The 21,171-nt window shown below is 33.6% G+C and overlaps 1 protein-coding gene across 10 annotated transcripts in view; it reads left to right on the top strand.

Annotated features, from left to right (window-relative positions):
- LOC145286010 (DENN domain-containing protein 1A-like) overlaps window positions 1-21,171 on the top strand; it is a 798,566-nt gene that overhangs the window by 133,069 nt on the left and 644,326 nt on the right. Inside the window, exon 3 of one of the 10 annotated variants that reach the window (XM_080134612.1) lies at window positions 16,223-16,266. The exons of the other annotated variants lie outside the window; for them this stretch is intronic. Coding sequence (XP_079990738.1) covers window positions 16,223-16,266 — 44 coding nt within the window. The remainder of the gene's footprint in view (window positions 1-16,222; window positions 16,267-21,171) is intronic. 10 annotated transcript variants of the gene reach the window in all.

Below are 21,171 nucleotides of genomic sequence, written 5' to 3' on the forward strand. Positions count from 1 at the left end.
GGTGCATGCAATTTTGCATAATGTAAATTTTTTGCTGCAAATGGTGATTTTGGGCCCCCGGGGCAATATTGTAAAAAAAGCCCCCCACATGCCAAAAATGACTTTTTTTTAAAAAATTCTTTTTTTCTCTATCTATTATCATCCTAATGAAGAGATTAAGCTAGGTGCAAATGGTTTTTGAAGATAGACCCCTAGTACTGCCGCCCTCTAATTTTATCAGTTTGGGGAGAAGAGCAATTGGTTTTTTGTCCAGTTGGAACAGGAGAGATGATATAACTTACAAGAATACAGCATTAATATACAATATAAATATACAGAGATTTGAGAAGGATTTAGGAGTATGAGGATTTTTTATGTTTATCATGCAAAACAGACAGATGAGTGTCTTGGAGGCAAAGTATTATCCTTTTAAAGCAGAAATTTAGAAATAACATTTGTGCCAGTTATTTTAGTAACATACATCAGTATAGGCCTTATATTTAAACATTACACTTAGTCATAGAATGATAAATTATGATTTCCAAAAAGAGGGAAGCAGTATATAAGTAAATGATTAGAGAACAAATCTGAGATGCCCCATGGACTGATATCTTCTCTCTTCCTGCTGAACAGTGTGCCATTGAGACAACTGAATGGTGCAAAGCGGGCATTGAAGCACATGTTCCCACACGGACGTATTATAGCAAGCCTCACTCACCCCCATGGTTCACTACAGATTGTGCAGCTGCTATTGCACAAAGACAGCATGCATTCCACCAGTTTGTACGTCATAAGTCAAATACAAATAGGAAAAAATATGTAGATGCTATAAATCATTGTAAGAGAAATAACGACAGCCAAAAGAAAGCATAGGAAACGCATAGAATCACAAAAGATAGGAACTTTTCCATATGTCACAGGGGAGTTTGTTTTATAATAGTGCTATATTAAAGAAGCACCTTATTTCTTATGTCATACTACTCGAATATATTACATGATTTTCAGTTTGGATTACTTTTATGTACATCACAGGTATGATTTCCTTTGTTTTTCATATGGATACTATACTGTACAAATACCTTATTTCATGGGTAGGATACTGTACCTTTTTTCTAATTTAAAAATGAAAGAACTCTATACGTGTATGTAATTTTTTGTCGTGGGCGATTTTCTGTACACCAGGGGTAAGAATTTTTTTTATCTGGGTGTTATAGTGAGGAATGCTCCTTATTTCTTATATATGTCATACTACTTGAATATTAAACATGATTTTTGGTTTTAACTTTTCTGTATGTCGCAGGCAAGATTTTCTTTGTTTTTTCATATGTGTACTATACTGCACAAGTACCTCATTACTTTGATAGAATTTCTTGTACACATAAATACATTAAAAAGTAAGTGATCATTGTATGTGATTTTGGGAATATAACATCTATACAAATATACAAACATATATAATACATAAAATTCAAAATGATCAGTTAATTAGTTTAGGAGTAAATCCAATACATATAATATGCATACTAATCATTCATGATGATCGATTAATTAGTTTAGGGGTGAATCCAATACATAGAAATATATAAACATATACACATAATTAATATTCATAATGATTGGTTAATTATTTTAGGAGTGAATCCAAGATATAGAAACATAAACATATACACATGAATAATATTCATAATGATCGATTAATTAGTTTAGGCGTAAATCCTATTGGAATGATCTAAAATGATCTATTTACGTGATTTTTGGGATGTAACAAGTATACCGATATATCATATATTTGAATATGAGATTTTCATTCAAAAGCATTTATTTTTTTTTACTAAAAGATTATCTGTGTATTTATTACATAATAACATTTAAAAATCAAGAATATCGGAATGTAAAAAAAATCGGTCATGCTATACACTGCACCAAAGGGACAAACTGTTTACCGACCTTGTGAAATATCTACATAAATAGATCTCTCTTTTACACGATTTACACATGCGTAGAATGACGCCATTGTGCTATGCTCATCTAGGTGTCATTTTTTTCAAGTTTAAACCCTTTTTTGAATTCCTTAGCAATTATTTTAACTAAGCAAATAACTCTAATAAAATTCTGCATCAAATATGCAATCTTTTGAGCTACTGCACACTGTACAATGACGATCTGTCTAGGAGAGGATGCAATTTGAAAAACAGAGACAGACACACACACATGCACAGACATAGTGAGATCTATATATTAGACTAGCTGTACCCTGCCACGCGTTGCTGTGACTCAAATTGGCACAATGGAAAAAGTTCCAAAATGAAAAAAAGCATGTTTCTTATAGGTTTAATTTTCCATTTCGTATGGGTACACAGTTTTTGTTGTTTCATTTTCTTAGTTGATATAGAGATTTTCTGGTTTGGTGACTCTTGAACACGTAACATAAATTGTCCATGTGAAAAAGCAGTCAGTGTGTAACTGTAAGCCACACAATTATAAAGATTGTTCCCTAGGCTTTGTTGATGGTGATTGCAAATGATAATAAAATTGAAAAGTGCAATTTCCTAAGGGGTAATGGTGTATCCGATGGAATCATAGGAATGTTTAGGAGAGGTAATTGTTTTACCTTCCTAATAAATTATGTTTAAAGAACAAGGCACAAAAGAAATAACAAACTTCTTTTTAAACAATAACAATGCAGAGTATTTTATTCGTAGCAGGAACTGGCAAGTCAGACTGCTAAAAGGGATGAAGGAAAAGAAAGATCTTTTAAGGTCGTCGTTGGTCAGTCAGTACCATGTCGTCCCCAGCTGGATAACAGTTGTCTCAAATTGAGACCGTCAATGCTATAGCGAAATGTCCGGAGGACAGGGGATAAAAGAGGATAGGTGTTGCTAGGCTGGATGTCTGGTTCTGACTGACTGACGTTCCCTGAAAACTTTTTAGGGAGCAGATGAATCAATGCGCCCTGTTAGTTGATAGGTTAGCCTGTGGCCGAACTCGGAGGGGGGCATTGATTCACCAGAGAAAATAGGTCTCTGTGACTGCTACAAATGCATGGAATGAAGATATATTCACCTGTGAAAGGTCCTGTTAAGATTTTTATTTTTTTTACTGCAAGCCATGTGCCATTGCAAAGCTTGGATTGGTTTATATTTCACATGATAATCAGTATGCCAATTTTCAGTTGCAGTACTTGCGGTGGCATCTCTGGCAAATAAAGCTGTTGGATAATTAAACACTTTATCTGCTTCCACAACAATGTCGATGAATTTGTATTTTACTACCTCACTTGGAATTTTACATTGAATAATAGCATTAAGTTCATGGATGTCTTTGTATTGAGCTGCAAGAATAGCTCATTTACTCAGGCAAGTGGGATTTGTATAATTAATTTGAATATCTGCAAAAACCCAAACCAACCAAAACCAAAAAACCAACTCTTTTGATGTAATAAAATTACAGAAGTTAAGAGTCAAAGAATTTTGCCCTTAATTCGGATCAACTGGCACTTTTCCATACCCAATTTCCCACAAGTGATGCAAAAATTTCTGTGCGGATCAGTGTGCAACTGGGCACACATTTTGAGTTAAGTTTAATGTCTTCACATGGCACAAAAAAGTAGAGTATTTGAGGCAAACATTTATTTCATCTTCTGGTGTTGATTGAGGAATTACAAGTAACATTTGTCTGAAATTACCTGTAAGCAATATTACTGCATTCCCAAATGGTCTGACATTGCTACGCAAATCTTGCAAGGATTGACCAAGAGCCTCAAGTGATTTTTTGCGTACCATTGTGCATTCATCCCAAACAATAAGTTTGCATTTCTGCAATATTTTTCCCCATACTGGATGTTTTGGAGATGTCGAACATGAGATTTTTGAAAAATTGAATGTTTCAAAGTAGAATAAATAGTTCTTCTACTTGGTAGCAAGGTCGCAGGTATTCCACATGCTGCAAGGGCTAAGGTTATATCGTTTTGTCATCAAATGGCCGCCAAAATCAATTTAATTAGAAAGGTTTTACCAGTTACTTCTGGTGCTGTTCAAGGTAGCAGTAATTTCCAAATAACTCATATTCTCACAGTAAGTACATTAGGTGACTAAAATAGAATTTATCCATGTTTTGACAATGCCTTATTCACTGTAATTAATTTAGGAGACGAAAATAGGATAAGGGATTAGAAATGGACAGATAGGAAGATATATAGATAGAAAAGAGAAAGTGAGGGGGGAAATAGAGAAAGAGGAGATATAGAGGGATTGAGAGTAAATAGAGAGAGGGGGAGAGTTAGAAACAGAGGGAGCGAGACAGAGGAAAGGAGAGAAGGGGGGGGATAGAGGAAGTTAGAGAGAAAGGGGCTCAAAGAGAAATGGAGAGGGTGATATAGAGATGGAGAGAGATATTAAGAGAGGAAGAGAGAGAGAGGGGGGGTGACAGAAACAGAAGGTGAACTAAACTTCACCGTTTTTTTCCTTGATCAGTAGAGGAGTAATCCTTTGAGACTGAAGCAATTTTTATTTTTGTTACTATCCAAAGTACCCTTTTTTTTTTTCGGGAGCTAGATTTTCCACACATTAGAGTAACTGACCGGGTTATCTGTACTTTCACCTAACAATTTAAGAAACAAAAAGATATTGTAAAACTTGAATTTAACGTGAAAATATTATTTTAAAAAAATAGCATGGTAACATAAGTGCATAAGCTCCACTTTATTTTAAATATTTATTTTCCAAAGGATTGTTTGAATAAATCCACAATGAATTAAATTTTAAGTGTTGTGTACTTATTTTCTCAGCATTTGGCTCGGCTTTCACCGGCGCATGACGTCAACAGCCGGATAAAGCCGAGTGTTGCCGATAAAATAATAACAATGCTAGGAAAAGTAAAGTAAAATTTTAAATGTAGAAACATCAACAGAAAAACCCCCCAAAAAACCTACCGTTCATTTGTATTTTTTATTAAATGTTTCTAGAAAATAATTTTACTTTGTTTGTCAAATAACTAAATTTTAAGCAATTTTTGCAATAAATAATAACAATTTTGTTAATTTTTACGACTTGCGTGTATTATAAACACCTCAACCTCCCCATGTTAAAAACGGCTTTCGGAATACCCCCCCCCCCCAACCTCCCCATGTTAACGGCTTTCGAGGGTGTTTAATCCGAAAGCCGTTTTTCACATGGGGAGGTTAGGGTGTTCATAATATGCTGGGGCAAGTCGTAAAAATTAAACTGCGACTTTATTTTTTAGTTTAGAAAAGGTGAAACAAACTTTGTGTATTTTTCTTTTTTTTTTTTTTTGCAAGTATTTATGTAAACAACAAACAAAATGAATTTAAATTAAAAAGAAAGGGGATTCCTTGAATTCGAGATGCCATTAGATGCCTTGAAATAAATTAAACAATTAAAACGTAATGTTTGATGGGTGAAAAGTCTTAAGATTAACAAATTAATTTAAAATTAAAAAATTCAGAAGATAAACAAATGAATTTAAATTTAAAAAATAGGGGATGTTTTTTTTTTACTTATCGATTAAACAGAAAATAAAATCTTGTAATTCGAGAGTATGAATTGAAACGGAAGTTTAGTTCTACCAGAAAGTAAATCTGAGAAGAGTTTCGCAGAATCGACTTACGAAAAATATTTGTATTTTATTTAATTTTATAATTTGCACTTTTAATTTATTTTAATAACATAAAAAACATTCCTCGACTGACAGATTGTCTGAAAATTTCAATTAAATTGGTAATGTAGTCTAATAGAAAAAACCTGGACTGGATTCTTGGCAACATTCTCCGTCCTAACGCGTTCAGCCCGGTTCTCAACGACTCAACTCGATCCTGAACTCTTCACTGCCGGCCTTATATTGTCTCATTCATGCAAATTAAGACGCAATCGAACCTGATGATTTGCCGCCTTTCTGTGTCCCGTCGGTCGGGTTTCGAGTTCGCACATGCCACCCTTAGCAGTCCGCTTCCATGTCTGCAGTCACACCAAAATTTTCCCTACACTCCCCCCTGATCTCATGATCATAAACTGGGTAGGGAAGTATTATCAGTCTTTGTCGGATACTCCTTAGAAAAAGTGGGGCTAGACTCAGCTAGCCCTCCATACTCAGCCAGACACAGCTAGCCCTCCATACTCAGCCAGACACAGCTAGCCCTCCATACTCGGCCAGACACAGCTAGCCCTCCATATTCGGCCAGACACAGCTAGCCCTCCATATTCGGCCAGACACAGCTAGCCCTCCATATTCGGCCAGATACAGCTAGCCCTCCATATTCGGCCAGACACAGCTAGCCCTCCATATTCGGCCAGACACAGCGAGCCCTCCATATTCGGCCAGACACAGCGAGCCCTCCATATTCGGCCAGACACAGCGAGCCCTCCATATTCGGCCAGACACAGCGAGCCCTCCATACTCGGCCAGACACAGCGAGCCCTCTATACTCGGCCAGACACAGCTAGCCCTCCATACTCGGCCAGACACAGCGAGCCCTCCATACTCGGCCAGACACAGCGAGCCCACGATACTCGGCCAGACACAGCGAGCCCACGATACTCGGCCAGACACAGCGAGCCCACGATACTCGGCCAGACACAGCTAGCCCACGATACTCGTCCAGACACAGCTAGCCCACGATACTCGTCCAGACACAGCTAGCCCACGATACTCGGCCAGACACAGCTAGCCCACGATACTCGGCCAGACACAGCTAGCCCACGATACTCGGCCAGACACAGCTAGCCCACGATACTCGGCCAGACACAGCTAGCCCACGATACTCGGCCAGACACAGCTAGCCCACGATACTCGGCCAGACACAGCTAGCCCACGATACTCGGCCAGACACAGCTAGCCCACGATACTCGGCTAGACACATTTAGCCCACAGAAATTAATTTTTAAATTTCTCATTTAAAAACTCCTTTACATACAAGTTGACTGAATCACATTTTAAGTCCTTTTAACAGCAATTATTTTTTTCAAACACAATAAAATCCGACTCAAATTGTACTATCGTAAAATAATTTTTGTTTAAAAACGACACCTTTTTTCTTTTCAAGACAACAGGTTTTAGTTTAAATTCCGCATTGAAAAATAACTTAAATACATACAAGTCCTCCGAATCATATTTAAAGTTCTTTTAACAGCAACCACTTTTCTTTCAAACAATGAAATCAAAATTTGAATTGTACTTTTATAAAATAATTTTCGTTTAAAAACGACAACTTTTTTCTTTTAAACACAGCAGGATGTCATTTTAAATTCCTCATTTAAAAATGACGACTTTAATGCACACAAGTCATCCAAATCGCATTTTTAGTTCTTATAATAGCGACAATTTTTTTCTTTTTCAAAAACAAAACTAAAAAAATCCGACTTGAATTGTATTCTCAGCAAAATAACTCTTTCATTTAAAAACGACACCCTTTTTTTTTTTTTTTTTTTTCAGCACAACACGATTTCATTTTAAATTCCGTATTGAAAAATAACTTTTAAATACATACAAGCCATCCAAATCATATTTTAAGTTCTTTTAACAGCGACGACTTTTTTCAAACACAATAAAATCGGACTCGAATTGTACTTTCGTAAAATAATTTTCATTTAAAAACGACACATTTTTTTTTTTTCAACACAACAGGATTTCATTATAAATTCCTTGGTGAAAAATGAATTTCATGCACACAAGTCGTCCAAATCGTACTTTTGTTTTCAATAAACAAAAAATCCAACTCGAATTATACTTTCATAAAATGAATCTATCATTTAAAAACAACCTGTTTTCTTCTTTTCAGCACAACAGGATTTCAGTTTAAATTTTGCATTGAAAAATAACTTTTAAATGCATACAAGTCGTCCGAATCATATTTTAAGTTCTGTTAATAGTGACGACTTTTTCAGCAAATATAACCGAATTTCATTCCAAATTCCTTGTTTAAAAACAACTTTTTAATAAATACAAGTAGACCGAATCGCATTCCAACACGTTCATTTGACGATAATAGTTAAAGAAATCCAATGAATCCCACTAGGAATAACAAACAAAAAAAAAGACAAAAAAGTCCGACTCACTTCATCATATCTTCAACAGTTTGACACGACTCCTTAAATTCTCCCTTTGGCAACGCTTTCCATTTTCAAACGCAACTTTTAATTTTCCAGGGTCAACGCGAATCATTTAAAATTTCCCACTTTCATCTCGGCCGCATCGGCCCCATATTTAAAGCCGAAATAGCTTCTAATAGAAAAAACCTGGACTGGATTCTTGGCAACATTCTCCGCTCTAACGCGTTCAGTCCAGTTCTAGCGAACTCAACTCGACTCAACATGATCCCGACCTCTTCACTGCTGGCCTTATATTGTCTCATTCATGCAAATTAAGACACAGTCGAACCTCATGATTTATCGCCTTTCTGTGTCCCGTCGGTCGGGTTTTGAGTTCGCACATGCCACCCTTAGCAGTCCGCTTCCATGACTGCAGTCACACCAAAAGTTTCCCTACATTTTTCTTTTACACAGTAAATTAATCAGATTTATTGAAGTCGTTAGGTTTCCGCCAGATACAATGTTTTTTACAAAAATTATTTTCGTGTAAAACTTGTTCACGTTTTTGAATGCTTAATTACAATGATATATATTGCCGCTAATCAAGCCAATTTCCTTGTATGAGACTTATTATTCTGCGATGAATCTAATAGAAAAAACCTGGACTGGATTCTTGGCAACATTCTCCGCTCTAATGCGTTCAGTCCGGTTCTCGAGAACTCAACTCTACTCAACTCAACTCGATCCCGACCTTTTCACTGCTGGCCTTATATTGTCTCATTCATACAAATTATGACGCGATCGAACCTGATGATTTGTCGCCTTTCTGTGTCCTGTCGGTCGGGTTTCCAGTTCGCACATGCCACTCTTAGCAGTCCGCTTCCATGTCTGCAGTCACATCAAAATTTTCCCTACATGTAGAAATATTGTTTTATGAATAACTAAAGAACAAAGAATTAGATTTTTATATATATATATATATATATATATATATATATATATATAGATTTTCGGTTTGGATTACTTTTATGTATGTCACAGGTAAGATTTCCTTTGTTTTTCATGTTTTATTTCTTGGGTATGATAGTGTACAAGTACCTTTTTTCTAATGTAAAAATGAAAGAACTCTATACGTTTATGTAATTTTCTGTCATGGCCAATTTTCTGTACGCCAAGGGTAAGAATTTCTTTTATCTGGGTGCTATAGTGAAGAAGCAGCTTATTTCTCATCTGTAAGTCATACTACTCGAATATTAAACGTGATTTTCGGTTTTAATAAATTTCATGTATATCACAGGTAAGATTTTCTTTGTTTTTTCATTAGAACTATACTAAACAAGTACCTTATTACTTCGATAGAATTTCTTGTACACATAAATACATTAAGAAGTGATCATTGTATATGTTTTTTGGAATATAACATCTATGCAAATATACAAACATATATAATACATTAAATTTATAATGATCAATTAATTAGTTTAGGAGTGAATCCAATACATAGAAATATATAAGCATATAAACATAATTAAAATTCATAATGATCAGTTAATTAGTTTAGGAGTGAATCCAATACATAGAAATATATAAGCATATAAACATAATTAAAATTCATAATGATCAGTTAATTAGTTTAGGAGTGGATCCAATACATAGAAATATATAAACATACACAAAATTAAAATTCATAATGGTCGGTTAATTAGTTTAGGAATGGATACAATACATGGAAATTAGTGTTGGGACGATTCCTAAACTTTTTTCGATTCCAGGAAAAATTCCAAGAATGTCGATTAACGATTCCGATATGAAGTACGATTCCGATTCCCATGGAATTGTTGTTTTGAAATATATCATTATATAATCGAAAGTTTTTGTAGCGAAAAAGTGGAAATACAATTAAGGGAATTTCGAAAACAATTCGATTTTTTTCGTAAAATTGCTTTCATTGAAGATAAAAGTCAAAACAAATATTTTAAGCATGTTAAATGCACCATGAAATTAATAACAATCAATTTCAGGAGTTATTTTATATATTAAAAAATATAAAGAAAAAGTCAGTCATGATTAATTCAACAAAAATACAATAACATCAAATTTCAAGGGAATAACATGTTTTGTTTATCTTTTGATATTCAGTTTTTTTTATTTTCTCTTTATCTTCGATAACACTTTAAAATTTAATTTTTTTTTTTTTTGCAGCTTCAATCGCTAACTAATTTTTATTCCACTTATTTCTAAATAAAATTTTAAAATAACTAAATCTTTAAATTTTTAGCCTTTTATATTCAATCATCTCAAATTATTCCTATTTGTTTGACTTTTAAAAAAAAGATTTTCAACAATGTTATTTTTTAAATCTAAATAAATTTGTTTGGTAAATGTTACCTTACGCTACAGCAGAACACCGACTAATTTGTTTTTTTAGAGATATTCGAGGTCACTTACAACGAATCTGATAATCAAAATCCGCCGCAAATTTACCGTTTGCATGGTATGAGCCCCTAGAGCTTGGGACTATTTTGTGCCATTTCACCACCTTCGGTAGTGTTTTTCTTATGATACGTTCGTGTGCGAATGGGTGTAGTAAAGTATCTTATCACATCGCGTAGGAATCTTTCTAACAAGAAAGTTAAAAAAAAAAAATGTTCATATTTTTTTTTTTGTCTTACGTTTGTTTATACGCGATATAAGACACCGCACTACGCCCGTTCGCACGCGAATGTATCATGCAAGAAAAACACTACCGAAAGCAGTGAAATAGCACAAAATAGTTCCAAGCTGTAGAGGTTCATACCATGCAAACAGTAAATTTGCCGCGGGTTTGATTATAAGATTCGTTGTCAGCAACCTCAAATATCTCTAAAAAAACAAATTAGAGTGGTCGATGTTCTGTTATAGCGTAAGGTAATATTTACCATGGGTTTATTTCTATATTTATTTTTATTATATAATTATCGTCCTTTAATATTTATTTTTATTCAATGTCTTAATTTACCTCTTTATTTCTATATAAAAAAGTAAATTTTTAGTAATTGTTATTTCTATTGTTAAATAAGTTATTGATTGAACTTTCAAAATCACCTCTGCCTTAATGCTGTTTCTAACATTTTTTATATTTGTTGTGCAAAGAAGTCCCAAAAGAAATGTTTAATTGCTTTATTCACAGAATATTTTAATGAAATGTAAATTTCTAAAAGAAAAAAAATTAAATTCACTTACCGCATTGTTCTTTTATTGTTAAAAATTAAATTCACTTACCGATTTGTGCTTTTATTGTTTAAATAATTAATCTCACTTCAAACAAACAGTTCAACTTAAAAATATAAGAGAATCGTAATGAAAGAATCATAAATTTAAGGTATTTTTTAATGATGCGATTCCGATTCCCCCCAAAATACACGATTCTTATGATTAACGATTCCGATTAATTGTCCCACCACTAATGCAAATATATAATTATATGAACATATTTAAAATTCATAATGATCTGTCAATTAGTTTAGGAGTGAATCGAAGACATAAAAATATATAAACATATACACATAATTTATATTCATAATGATTGATTAATTAGTTTAGGAGTAAATCCAATACAAATGGCATTACTTGATCTATTTTGGAATGTAAAAAATAAGCCAATATATCATATATATTTTGAATATGACATTTTCGTTACGTAAATCAAAAACATTCTTCTGTATTTTCCTTAAATAAAAGTGATCTTGTGTATTTATTACATTTAAAAATCAAGAATATGAAAAAAAATGAAATGAAAAGAATATGAAAAAAAAAGAAGAAATGATGGGGGATCGAAACTGCAACAATTGTGCTAGTAATCGATCATGCTATCCATTGCACCAAAGGGACAACCGCTTTAAGAATGTTGTGAAATATCTTGATAAATACATTTCTCTTTTACTCGATGTACGCATGCGCAGAATGACGTCATTATGCTACGCTTGTTAAGGTGTTATTGTTCTTAAGCTTGAACCATTTTTTCAGGCCCTTAGCAGTTATTTTAAGCGATTAAATATCCTTAATAAAATTCTGCACCAAAAATGCAATCTTTTGAGTTATTGCACGCTGTCCAACGATCATACGTCTAGGAGAAGATTTGAAGAACGGAGACGCACACACACACACACACACACACATAATGAGATTTATATATTAGATTACATTTCATGCTTTTTTCTGTTGAGTTGCACATTATTTTATTTGTAAACTTTCTAGTTTAAGAATATTTTTATTTCTTAACTTTACTAGAAACTGACCACCCACTACAAATATTTAGATATTAATTTTAATTATTTATTTATTTATTTTTTTTTTAACAGTCTGGTAGATTAGTGTCCAATCGATAATAATCTGTTGAAAATATTGTAAAAAAAAAGAAAAGAAAAAAAAAAGCAGGGTGGGGGGGACAAAATAAAATATAGAGGCAGGGTACCGCTCATACATGTGAACCAAAAAATACATATTTCACATTTTCAGTTATTCAGCTATTGCTGCTGCTACTACAGACATCCAAACTGAAATGATTTTTTTTTCTGGGTATTAACATTTTAAATTACTAGCTGCCACAAGGGCAACAAAATACAAAATACAATTTTATGAATAAAAACAAAATACAATTTTAATGAATAAAAACAGTAAAAAGATTAAGTGGACGTCCAAAGAAAATGTTTTTCAAAATTTCTAGCACTTATGTTGAAGTCTTTTTTTTTTTTTTTTTACCCCCCCCCCCCTGTGGTCAAAGGTATTTTAGACACCCCAAACTATTAAGTGACACATCTTCTGATTAGTTTCCAAATTTAATGACAAAATTCTTAATACAAACATGGTACGAGCATTTACAAATTGGAGGGGGTGGTCTTTACAAAACCTTACCGAAAACGCAGTTTTATGATGTCCATATTTTTATCACTTTATTTGCTTAAAACTTTTAAAATGTACATTATTTATTAATTCATTTATTATTCATTAAAAGAAAGTGGTATTTTGAGGACTTAAAGTGCTTTGGTTTTCAAAATACGGCTATTTTAGCCAAACCCCCTCAAAATCAATTATTATCCAAAACCTTTTATTGGCTGTGTGTATTACTAGTAAAAGTACAAACTTTAATGCAATGAAAACAAAAAAAAAAGCAAAGTGTTATGGCATGATGATTTACTGTCGTTTACTGTTTTCTTCCAAATAATATATATAGTGTCATAGTGTGACATTCTGGTCTTCTACATAAGCTTCAGGGTTATTATTAGTGGTAAGATTCTTAATTTCATTAGGTCTTTTCTTTCTGATCGAAGAGTGCAAGTAACTCTGAATAGGGTTCCTTCATTCTCTTTTTCTATCAATGCTGGTATTCATTATGGCTCTATTCTAGGCCCAACTCTGTTTCTTTATATCAATGATCTGCCAAAGAATATGGACCAAATAAAGATTAGATACCTTGTAGCAGAAGACGAAGATTGGCAAACATTTCAAGTGACACCAGTTGTTCGACCTTGACATTGCTGGTGGTTGTTTGCAAACACGTCAAATAGCAGACCTGGTCGAGTGTTTGCGAGGAAGATTTTTTTAAAATATATATACAAAACATTTTAAGATTTAAAAGAAAAAATATATATTTACAAAACATTTTTTTAACTCTATATATCCATAAAAGTGAAAGTATCTGTCTGTCTGTCGGTCTGTGTGTGGGTCTGTCTGTCTGTGTACATTTCCCTACACAATAACTGTCAATTTTCAGTCTACAGACTCGAAATTTGATATACAGGGTATTGAGATTTGGGAAAATCTTTGTAATCCGTTTTCGGACAGAAATTTGTCTAAGGGGTTAAAGTTCAACGATTTGACCTTTGGGAACTCTATCAAACTCCTCCGACAATTTTGGGTCTAAACACTTGAAATTTTAGATATAGGTTCCTTGGACATGGATCTAATCCAAAACAAATGTTATGGGGTTATAATAGGGGTCAAAATTAAAAAAAAATTGACCTCTGTGGTCTCTACCAAATTACTCAGACAATTTCTGGTCTAAATATTTGAAATTTTACATAAAGGGTATTCAGAGATAGGGCAAGCTTTTTAAAAAGTTTGGGTTGAAAATTTGAGCTACCAATATATAAATGTATGTATGTATGTTTGCATATCTGCCTAAAACTTTCGACAGAGACAACGAATTTTCACAAGATCAGTATCGTTTTGAAGCTTGCTCCTTCAGACGACAAATACTGAAAAATTGGCTAAAAACATTAATTTCTTCACCCTCAACTGGGCACTTTTCTACAGGGAGGGGTCGCTTTTTTCACCGATATTTTCAAGTCATCCCCTCTTTTCGATTGTCTAACCTTAATTTAAACCTATGTCACTTCCGGTTTGGCGGTGGTCGTAACAGCAAAGACGTCACTTTTTCCCCTGTTCTTTTCTTCCTTAGTGGTACAGGTTCGAGCCTGCCTTCCTACTACCATTTTTTTAAAAAAATAAGTTATAAAGATTTGCATCTTGTGATACTACATTTCATCTTTATAAAAATAAGTTATTAAAAGACATTTGAATAAAATAATATATTTTTAAATCTCGATTGTTTATACTTGTTGCTTATACTTGTGATTTTATTATGCATAAAAATTGCCTCGGTCTAGAAGGATTTCTCCTTCACTGACCACCGACCTACATCACACTTTCAATAAATGAATCGTATTAAAAGCACACACACGCACACACACAAATCAATCTTGGTCGCAAAAACCTGCAAAACATTCGCAAAAATCCGAACAAGTCAGTTATTTTATATTTGTTTCTGCCATTCAAATGTTTGTGGAGTAGAGAGAAGAGATCAGCATCCAAAATTCTCAGTTATAATATCGGTTTTTAATGTTTTGTGATTAATATAGCTCATTCTTTTTATTTATTTAGTTATTTCTTTATTTTTATCATGATTATAATTATTATTAGTTTTATTAAAAAGTTCTGTAAATATATAAAAAAAAAAAAACGCACTCAGAAAGACACCCATTTATTTAAATATATTTTGTTTAAATACGTTTGTTTTGTTACTTACATTAAAGTTTTGTGTAAATAAGTTTTTTTTTTAATCCTTAAAAGTTTTGTAAATATTTAATATTAAAATAATGATTTGTAAATATATATTTTTTCTTTAAAATCTTAAAGCTTTGTAAATATATTAAAAAAAAAATCTTGCTATAATCATTTGTCATTCTTGTTAGCTCCTTACATTAAGTGGCTTAACACCATGTTTTGAAGCGATTTCCATAAAAAAAAAACAAAAAAAACGGCATCTTTTTACTTTAACAACCTTGTTCATTCTATAACATTGGATGCTAATAATTTGCAGTAATGGCAGTTTGTTTTGAATTAATTTAAATTATTATAATAATGACAACGATATTAATATTAAAGTGTTATAAAAATATGACTTAGTTTTGCTAAGATAATAAATCTTCATTATATTAATATACTCCTAAATTACTTTTGTGTGAAAGGAACCTTGTTTTATTATATACTAGCCTGGGTGCCTGGCATTGCCTGGGTGTTTGTGTGTATTGAGCAAAAAAAAAAAAGTTGTAGTAGGCAGGCGTGACGTGAAGGCAGAAAAGAAAGTGGAGATGTGTGTAAGGGTGTTGGTTGAGCAAAAAAAAAATAAAAAATGGAAAATGGCGAGTACCAAAAAAAAAAACGGGGTAGTAGGCAGGCTTGAATCCCTATCGCGAAGGAGGAAAAGTGAAAAAAAAAAAAGTGACGTGTTAGCTGTTGTGCCCATTGCTAAACCGGAAGTGACATCAGTTTAAATTAAGGCTAGACAATCGAAAAGAAGCAATGACTTTCGAAAATATTAGTGAAAAAAGCAACCCCTCCCTGTAGAAAAGTACCCAGGTGAGGGTGAAGGAATTAATGTTTTGGGCCAATTTTTCGATATTTGTACTCCGAAGTGTCAAGCTTCAAAATGATATAGTTCTTGTGAAAATCCGTCATCTCTGTCGAAAGTTTTTGCAAGACGTACATACATTCATACAGACAGGTGAGATTTGTATAGATTTCAAAAGAAAATGTGGAAAGTTAAACCTGATCCCTAAATTTCTTTTTTTTTTCTTTATTAATCTTATTTAAAAATTTAGTCATCTTGCAATTGCCTTTTTTACTGGTGTTATTTATAATCATTTTCATTTTTTTTTTAGCTCCATTCCTCCTTCAACATTATCCTCTTGACTACTCAGATGAGGTGAGTAAAATCTTTCGTTTCATGCTAGTTTTTGACCATAAACTAACAATGCTCCTTAAAACTAAATTGATTAAACACTTAGTTTTTTGAACCATCAAAATTCATCCATAATATAAGAATTTGAAGTTGAAAGATACATTTTTGTTTTCATTGATAAAATTCTACTAAAAAACTATTGAAGATAAAATTGATAAAGCTGTGAAATTTGGCATGTATGTCAGGAAACCATTAAAAAGATAGATTTAGGGATATATTTATTTTTATTTTAGGGGAGAGAGCTTATCACTTGAACTAATTAGTAGGGTTTTATATAATTTTAAGCATGACAAATATCAAAATAATTTGGGAGACTCTTCATATAGTAGAATGATTTGAAAGTAGGGGTTATTTGATGTTTTGTTTATATGCGAAACTGATCCTCTCTCTATAAATTTGAAAATGCTTTTTTTTCTTCATTTTATACACAAATTTTTTTACTGTCCACATCTAAAATATAATTTGTTTAAAAATTGGTAGCTAGAAAGTTAATTCTGACTAGAATAAAAGTAAATTTTCATTGCTTTAATGTGTAAGGTGGTCATAGTAAATTTGAGCACTAGTCAAAATTACTGATTTTCTTGTATGTATGACTATTTTAAGAGAAGCAAACAAACCAGAAAAAATGTACAAATCACTAAAAACAAACAAAACCAATGCTAATTTTCAGAAAACATATGAAGAATCAACCTGAAGCATGACCATAGCCAAATTCTATATATTGCCTTTATTTATAGAGCTATAATGATCAATGAAATAGGGGAAAATATTTCTTTATTATATAGATTACTGTATGTACTTGTGTAATAAGTAACCTTTTTTTACTTTTAGCACACTATCACTAGCTCTTAACCTACAACAGAACCATAACCAAGTCTAACTCCTCCTTAAAAATCTGATGTTCATTAGAAACATGTTCCATTTCAGATCAGGAGTAAAGGTCAAACCCAGAAGCTTGTCAAAACACGGGGCCTCACCCAGACGAGAGCCATCCATCACAATTGATGCCAGATGGGGATCAGAACGTTGATGATGTAAGGATAGGAGTTTGGTTTTGGATGCATTAAAGGTAACCAGCCACATCTACCCCCACTGAACCACGTGCTCGAGATCAGATGAGAGAGAATCAGAGAGAACTTTGTCATTTACAGCCTTTGATGTGTTGCCGTAGATGGTCGTGTCATCAGCATAGATGTCAACGAATGATTTAAGTATGTGTTTCATTCGTTGACATCTATGCTGATGACACGACCATCTACGGCAACACATCAAAGGCTGTAAATGACAAAGTTCTCTCTGATTCTCTCTCCTCTGATCTTGAGCACGTGGTTCAGTGGGGGAAGATGTGGCTGGTTACCTTTAATGCATCCAAAACCAAACTCCTATCCTTACATCATCAACGCTCTGATCCCCATCTGGCATCAATTGCTCTCGTCTGAGTGAGGCCCCGTGTTTTGACAAGCTTTTGGGTTTGACCTTTACTCCTGATCTGAAATGGAACACGTACATCAAGTCTGTTGCCAAGGTCGCTGGAAAGATGGTAGGATCCTTCTACCGCCCCAGAAGATATCTCACTACTGATGCAATTTTCTATCTATATAAAAGCCAAGTACATCCAAGGATGGAATACTGTTGCCATATCTGGGCAGGAGCTGCTAAAAACAGCCTATCCTGCCTTGACAGAGTACAAAATAGACTTCGTGGCTTAGTGGAGGATGCCCTTTTCTCTACCCTGTAACTTCTCTCCCACAGAAGAGACGTTGCGAGCCTATCCTTGTTTTATCGTTATTTCCCTGGCAGGTGCTCGTCTGAACTCCAATCTCTGGTCCCCCCCCCTCGCCAATCTTTCACGAAAAACACCTGTCTAGCTGAATCCACTGTGAAAAATTTCCCCCACTCTATATTTGTGCCTAAATCAAAACACGGATTCCATGAACAAAGCTTCTTTCTTAGAACTGCACACCTGTGGAACTCTGTTTCGTCTGCCTGCTTCCCACCGGACTACAACTTGGATGTGTTCAAGTCCAACGTTAACAAATTCCTAATGAACCGCCCCCTTAAGTAAACACTTCATCAAATCTCCACACTAACGTAATGTACATGCAATAACCCTTATCCCTGAGTGGCTTCCGGGCCTTGATAAGTGGTGATCACTGTGTAAAAAAAAAAAAAAAAAAATAGTGTTCATTCTGAATATGTATTAAAAACAGTTGTTACTTTTATCCCAAACTACACATTAAAGTTAGCTCAATGAGAATTTCTCACATTTTGTGAGTAAACAGTGTGAAAAAAAAAAAAGATACAAGAATGTCACGAAACATAAAATGAAACTCATTGTTGCATTTTCTGTGTTTCTCACCTAAACCCATTCCACTAGGAGTAATTCGATAGAGCTTGTACTTATGAATATTTCTTCTTTTAACTCACCTGGTGAATCATCTGCAAAAGAGCTGCAATCCCATTCATCAATCAGTGACTTACAAAATACAAATGGCTTTGCTTCTCACAGGAAAATTGTTTCAAATAACTGCACAAGGAGGAATTGACTAAATAAATATTAAAAGTATACAAATGAAAATGTTATCAGTGAAAGGACCACTGCAACAGTCATTTTCTGATTTGATTCAAATGTCTCTTGATGATGTAACTTTTAAAAGTCATGTCAATCGTATCTCCCAGAAAAAGATTCCTGGAAAAGTTTTCAAATAAAAAAAAAAATAAAAAATAAAAAAAAAGATTGCCTTGAAGGTTAGGTTTTTGAGTTTTTGACAAAATGAATTAGTATGTCTGACAGCTTACATTTCTCCATTCGAGCAGTGCTGGATAAATTTTCTGTATATAATACAAACGTTTTTAGTTTTAATGTCTGATCTTAAAAAGTTACATACATGATAAGTTCACTTTCAAACTTGATTTTCTCCCCTCTCACAGATCTGGCTATTTTATTAGATCTTAGCAAGGTTGGTTTGCTTGTGAAATCCGACCTAGAATCCGACTGCAATTTAATATTTAAAGTTTGTACTTGCACGGTTAACCCATTTGTTCATCTGATTTTGTGTTTTTTACACAGCTGTTAAACTTTTTTTCTATTTGGCAGTATGCGTGCCTGTCACTGCTACAAGTTAGATACTTACTCTGATAAGGACAAAATTTTGGGATCCTCTCATCACTAATTATTACATTGATATAAATCAGTATAATAATTAGTGATAGGATGATTCCAAAATTTTTCCCAATTCCAATACAATTACCGATTCTGTTCTAAATTCACGATTCTGATTCTTTTAAAATTTCTAGACATTTAATTAGAGATTTGATGCTTTTTTAGAATATTCATATCAGAAGCTCACAGTATTAATGCTGGAGTCCCTCAGGGGTCAATCCTGGGCCCAACTCTCTTCCCGATCTACATTAATGATCTTCCAAGTCACATCCTTACATCCTTCATAGACATTTATGCTGATGACACTACTATCTGTGGTAGCACATCTAAGACCATAAATGACCAAGTTGTTTCTGATTCTCTCCTCTGATCTTGAGCAAGTGGTACAATGGGGAAAGAGGTGGCTTGTTACTTTTAATGCATCTAAAAGCAAGCTTTTATCTTTACTTCATCAATGCTCTGACCCCCATCTGGCATCAATTAAAATGAATGGCTCTCGTCTTCAGGAGGCCTCATGTTTTGACAGGCTTCTGGGCTTGACCTTTACTCCTAATCTTAAATGGAACACATACATTAAATCCGTTGCCAAGGCCGCTGGAAAAATGGTGGGACCCTTCTATCGATCCAGTAGATATCTCACTGCTGATGCAATTCTCTATCTATATAAGAGCCAGGTATGTCCAAGGATGAAATACTGTTGTCACATTTGGGCAGGAGCTGCTAGAAAGGACTTATCCTGCCTTGATAGGGTTCAAAATAGACTTTGTAGCCTCATAGGAGATGTCCTTTTCTCTTCCCTGCAACCTCTTTCTCACAGAAGAGATGTTGCGAGTTTGTCTCTGCTTTATCGTTATTTTCATGGCAAGTGCTTGACTGAGCTCCAATCTATGGTTCTGCCTTGCCAAACTTTCACAAGAAACACCCGCCTAGCAGAAAACACTATCACTAATTTCCCCCAGTCTTTATCTGTGCCTAAACCTAAATGTAGATTCCATGAGCAAAGGTTCTTTCTTAGAACTGCACGCCTATGGAATTGTCTTCCATTTTCCTGCTTTCCAGCTGACTACAATATGGTTCTCTTCAAGTCTAATGTAAACAAGTTTTTGATGAGCCGTTCCATATAAGTTAACAAATTTACTGAATTTCCATTATTAACGATTACTATATTGTCCAATGTTTACTGTACACGCGTTAACCCTTATCTTCGAGTGGCCTCTTGGACTTGATAAATGGTGATGCCTATGTAAAAAAAAAAAAAAAAAAAATCAAATGATTGTAAAGTCTCCATATATTTTCCAAAATATAAAAAATACACTGGTTGTGGGAGTGGTATATTACAAGAGTAGATCTTTCTAAATATTTTTCTCAAATGTTTCTGTTTAATTGAAAATTGTGAGACAATATTTTTCTTTTTAAAACAAACCTCATTTGCATTTTTTGTTGTTAATGCTATTAAAAATTTTTATATTCAGTTAAAAAGAATCAACGATTTTTATGCAAAATAAAAAAAAGTGTCAGAACAGAATAGTTAAAGCCCATCCCATGTCAAGAATGAGTTCCTACTTAATGATCTTACTATTTAGAAACCCATTCTTAACATTGGGAGGGGTCTCTATCAGCTATTCTCTACTTTCCTCCTTAAAGATTTTTCTAGCAATTATAAAAATTTTGTTGATTATTATATTGATTTACGTTACTGTAAAAAA

This window comes from Euprymna scolopes, chromosome 10 (assembly GCF_053919585.1).
Source record: "Euprymna scolopes isolate OS-2025 chromosome 10, ASM5391958v1, whole genome shotgun sequence".
Taxonomy (NCBI): Eukaryota; Metazoa; Mollusca; class Cephalopoda; order Sepiida; family Sepiolidae; genus Euprymna; species Euprymna scolopes.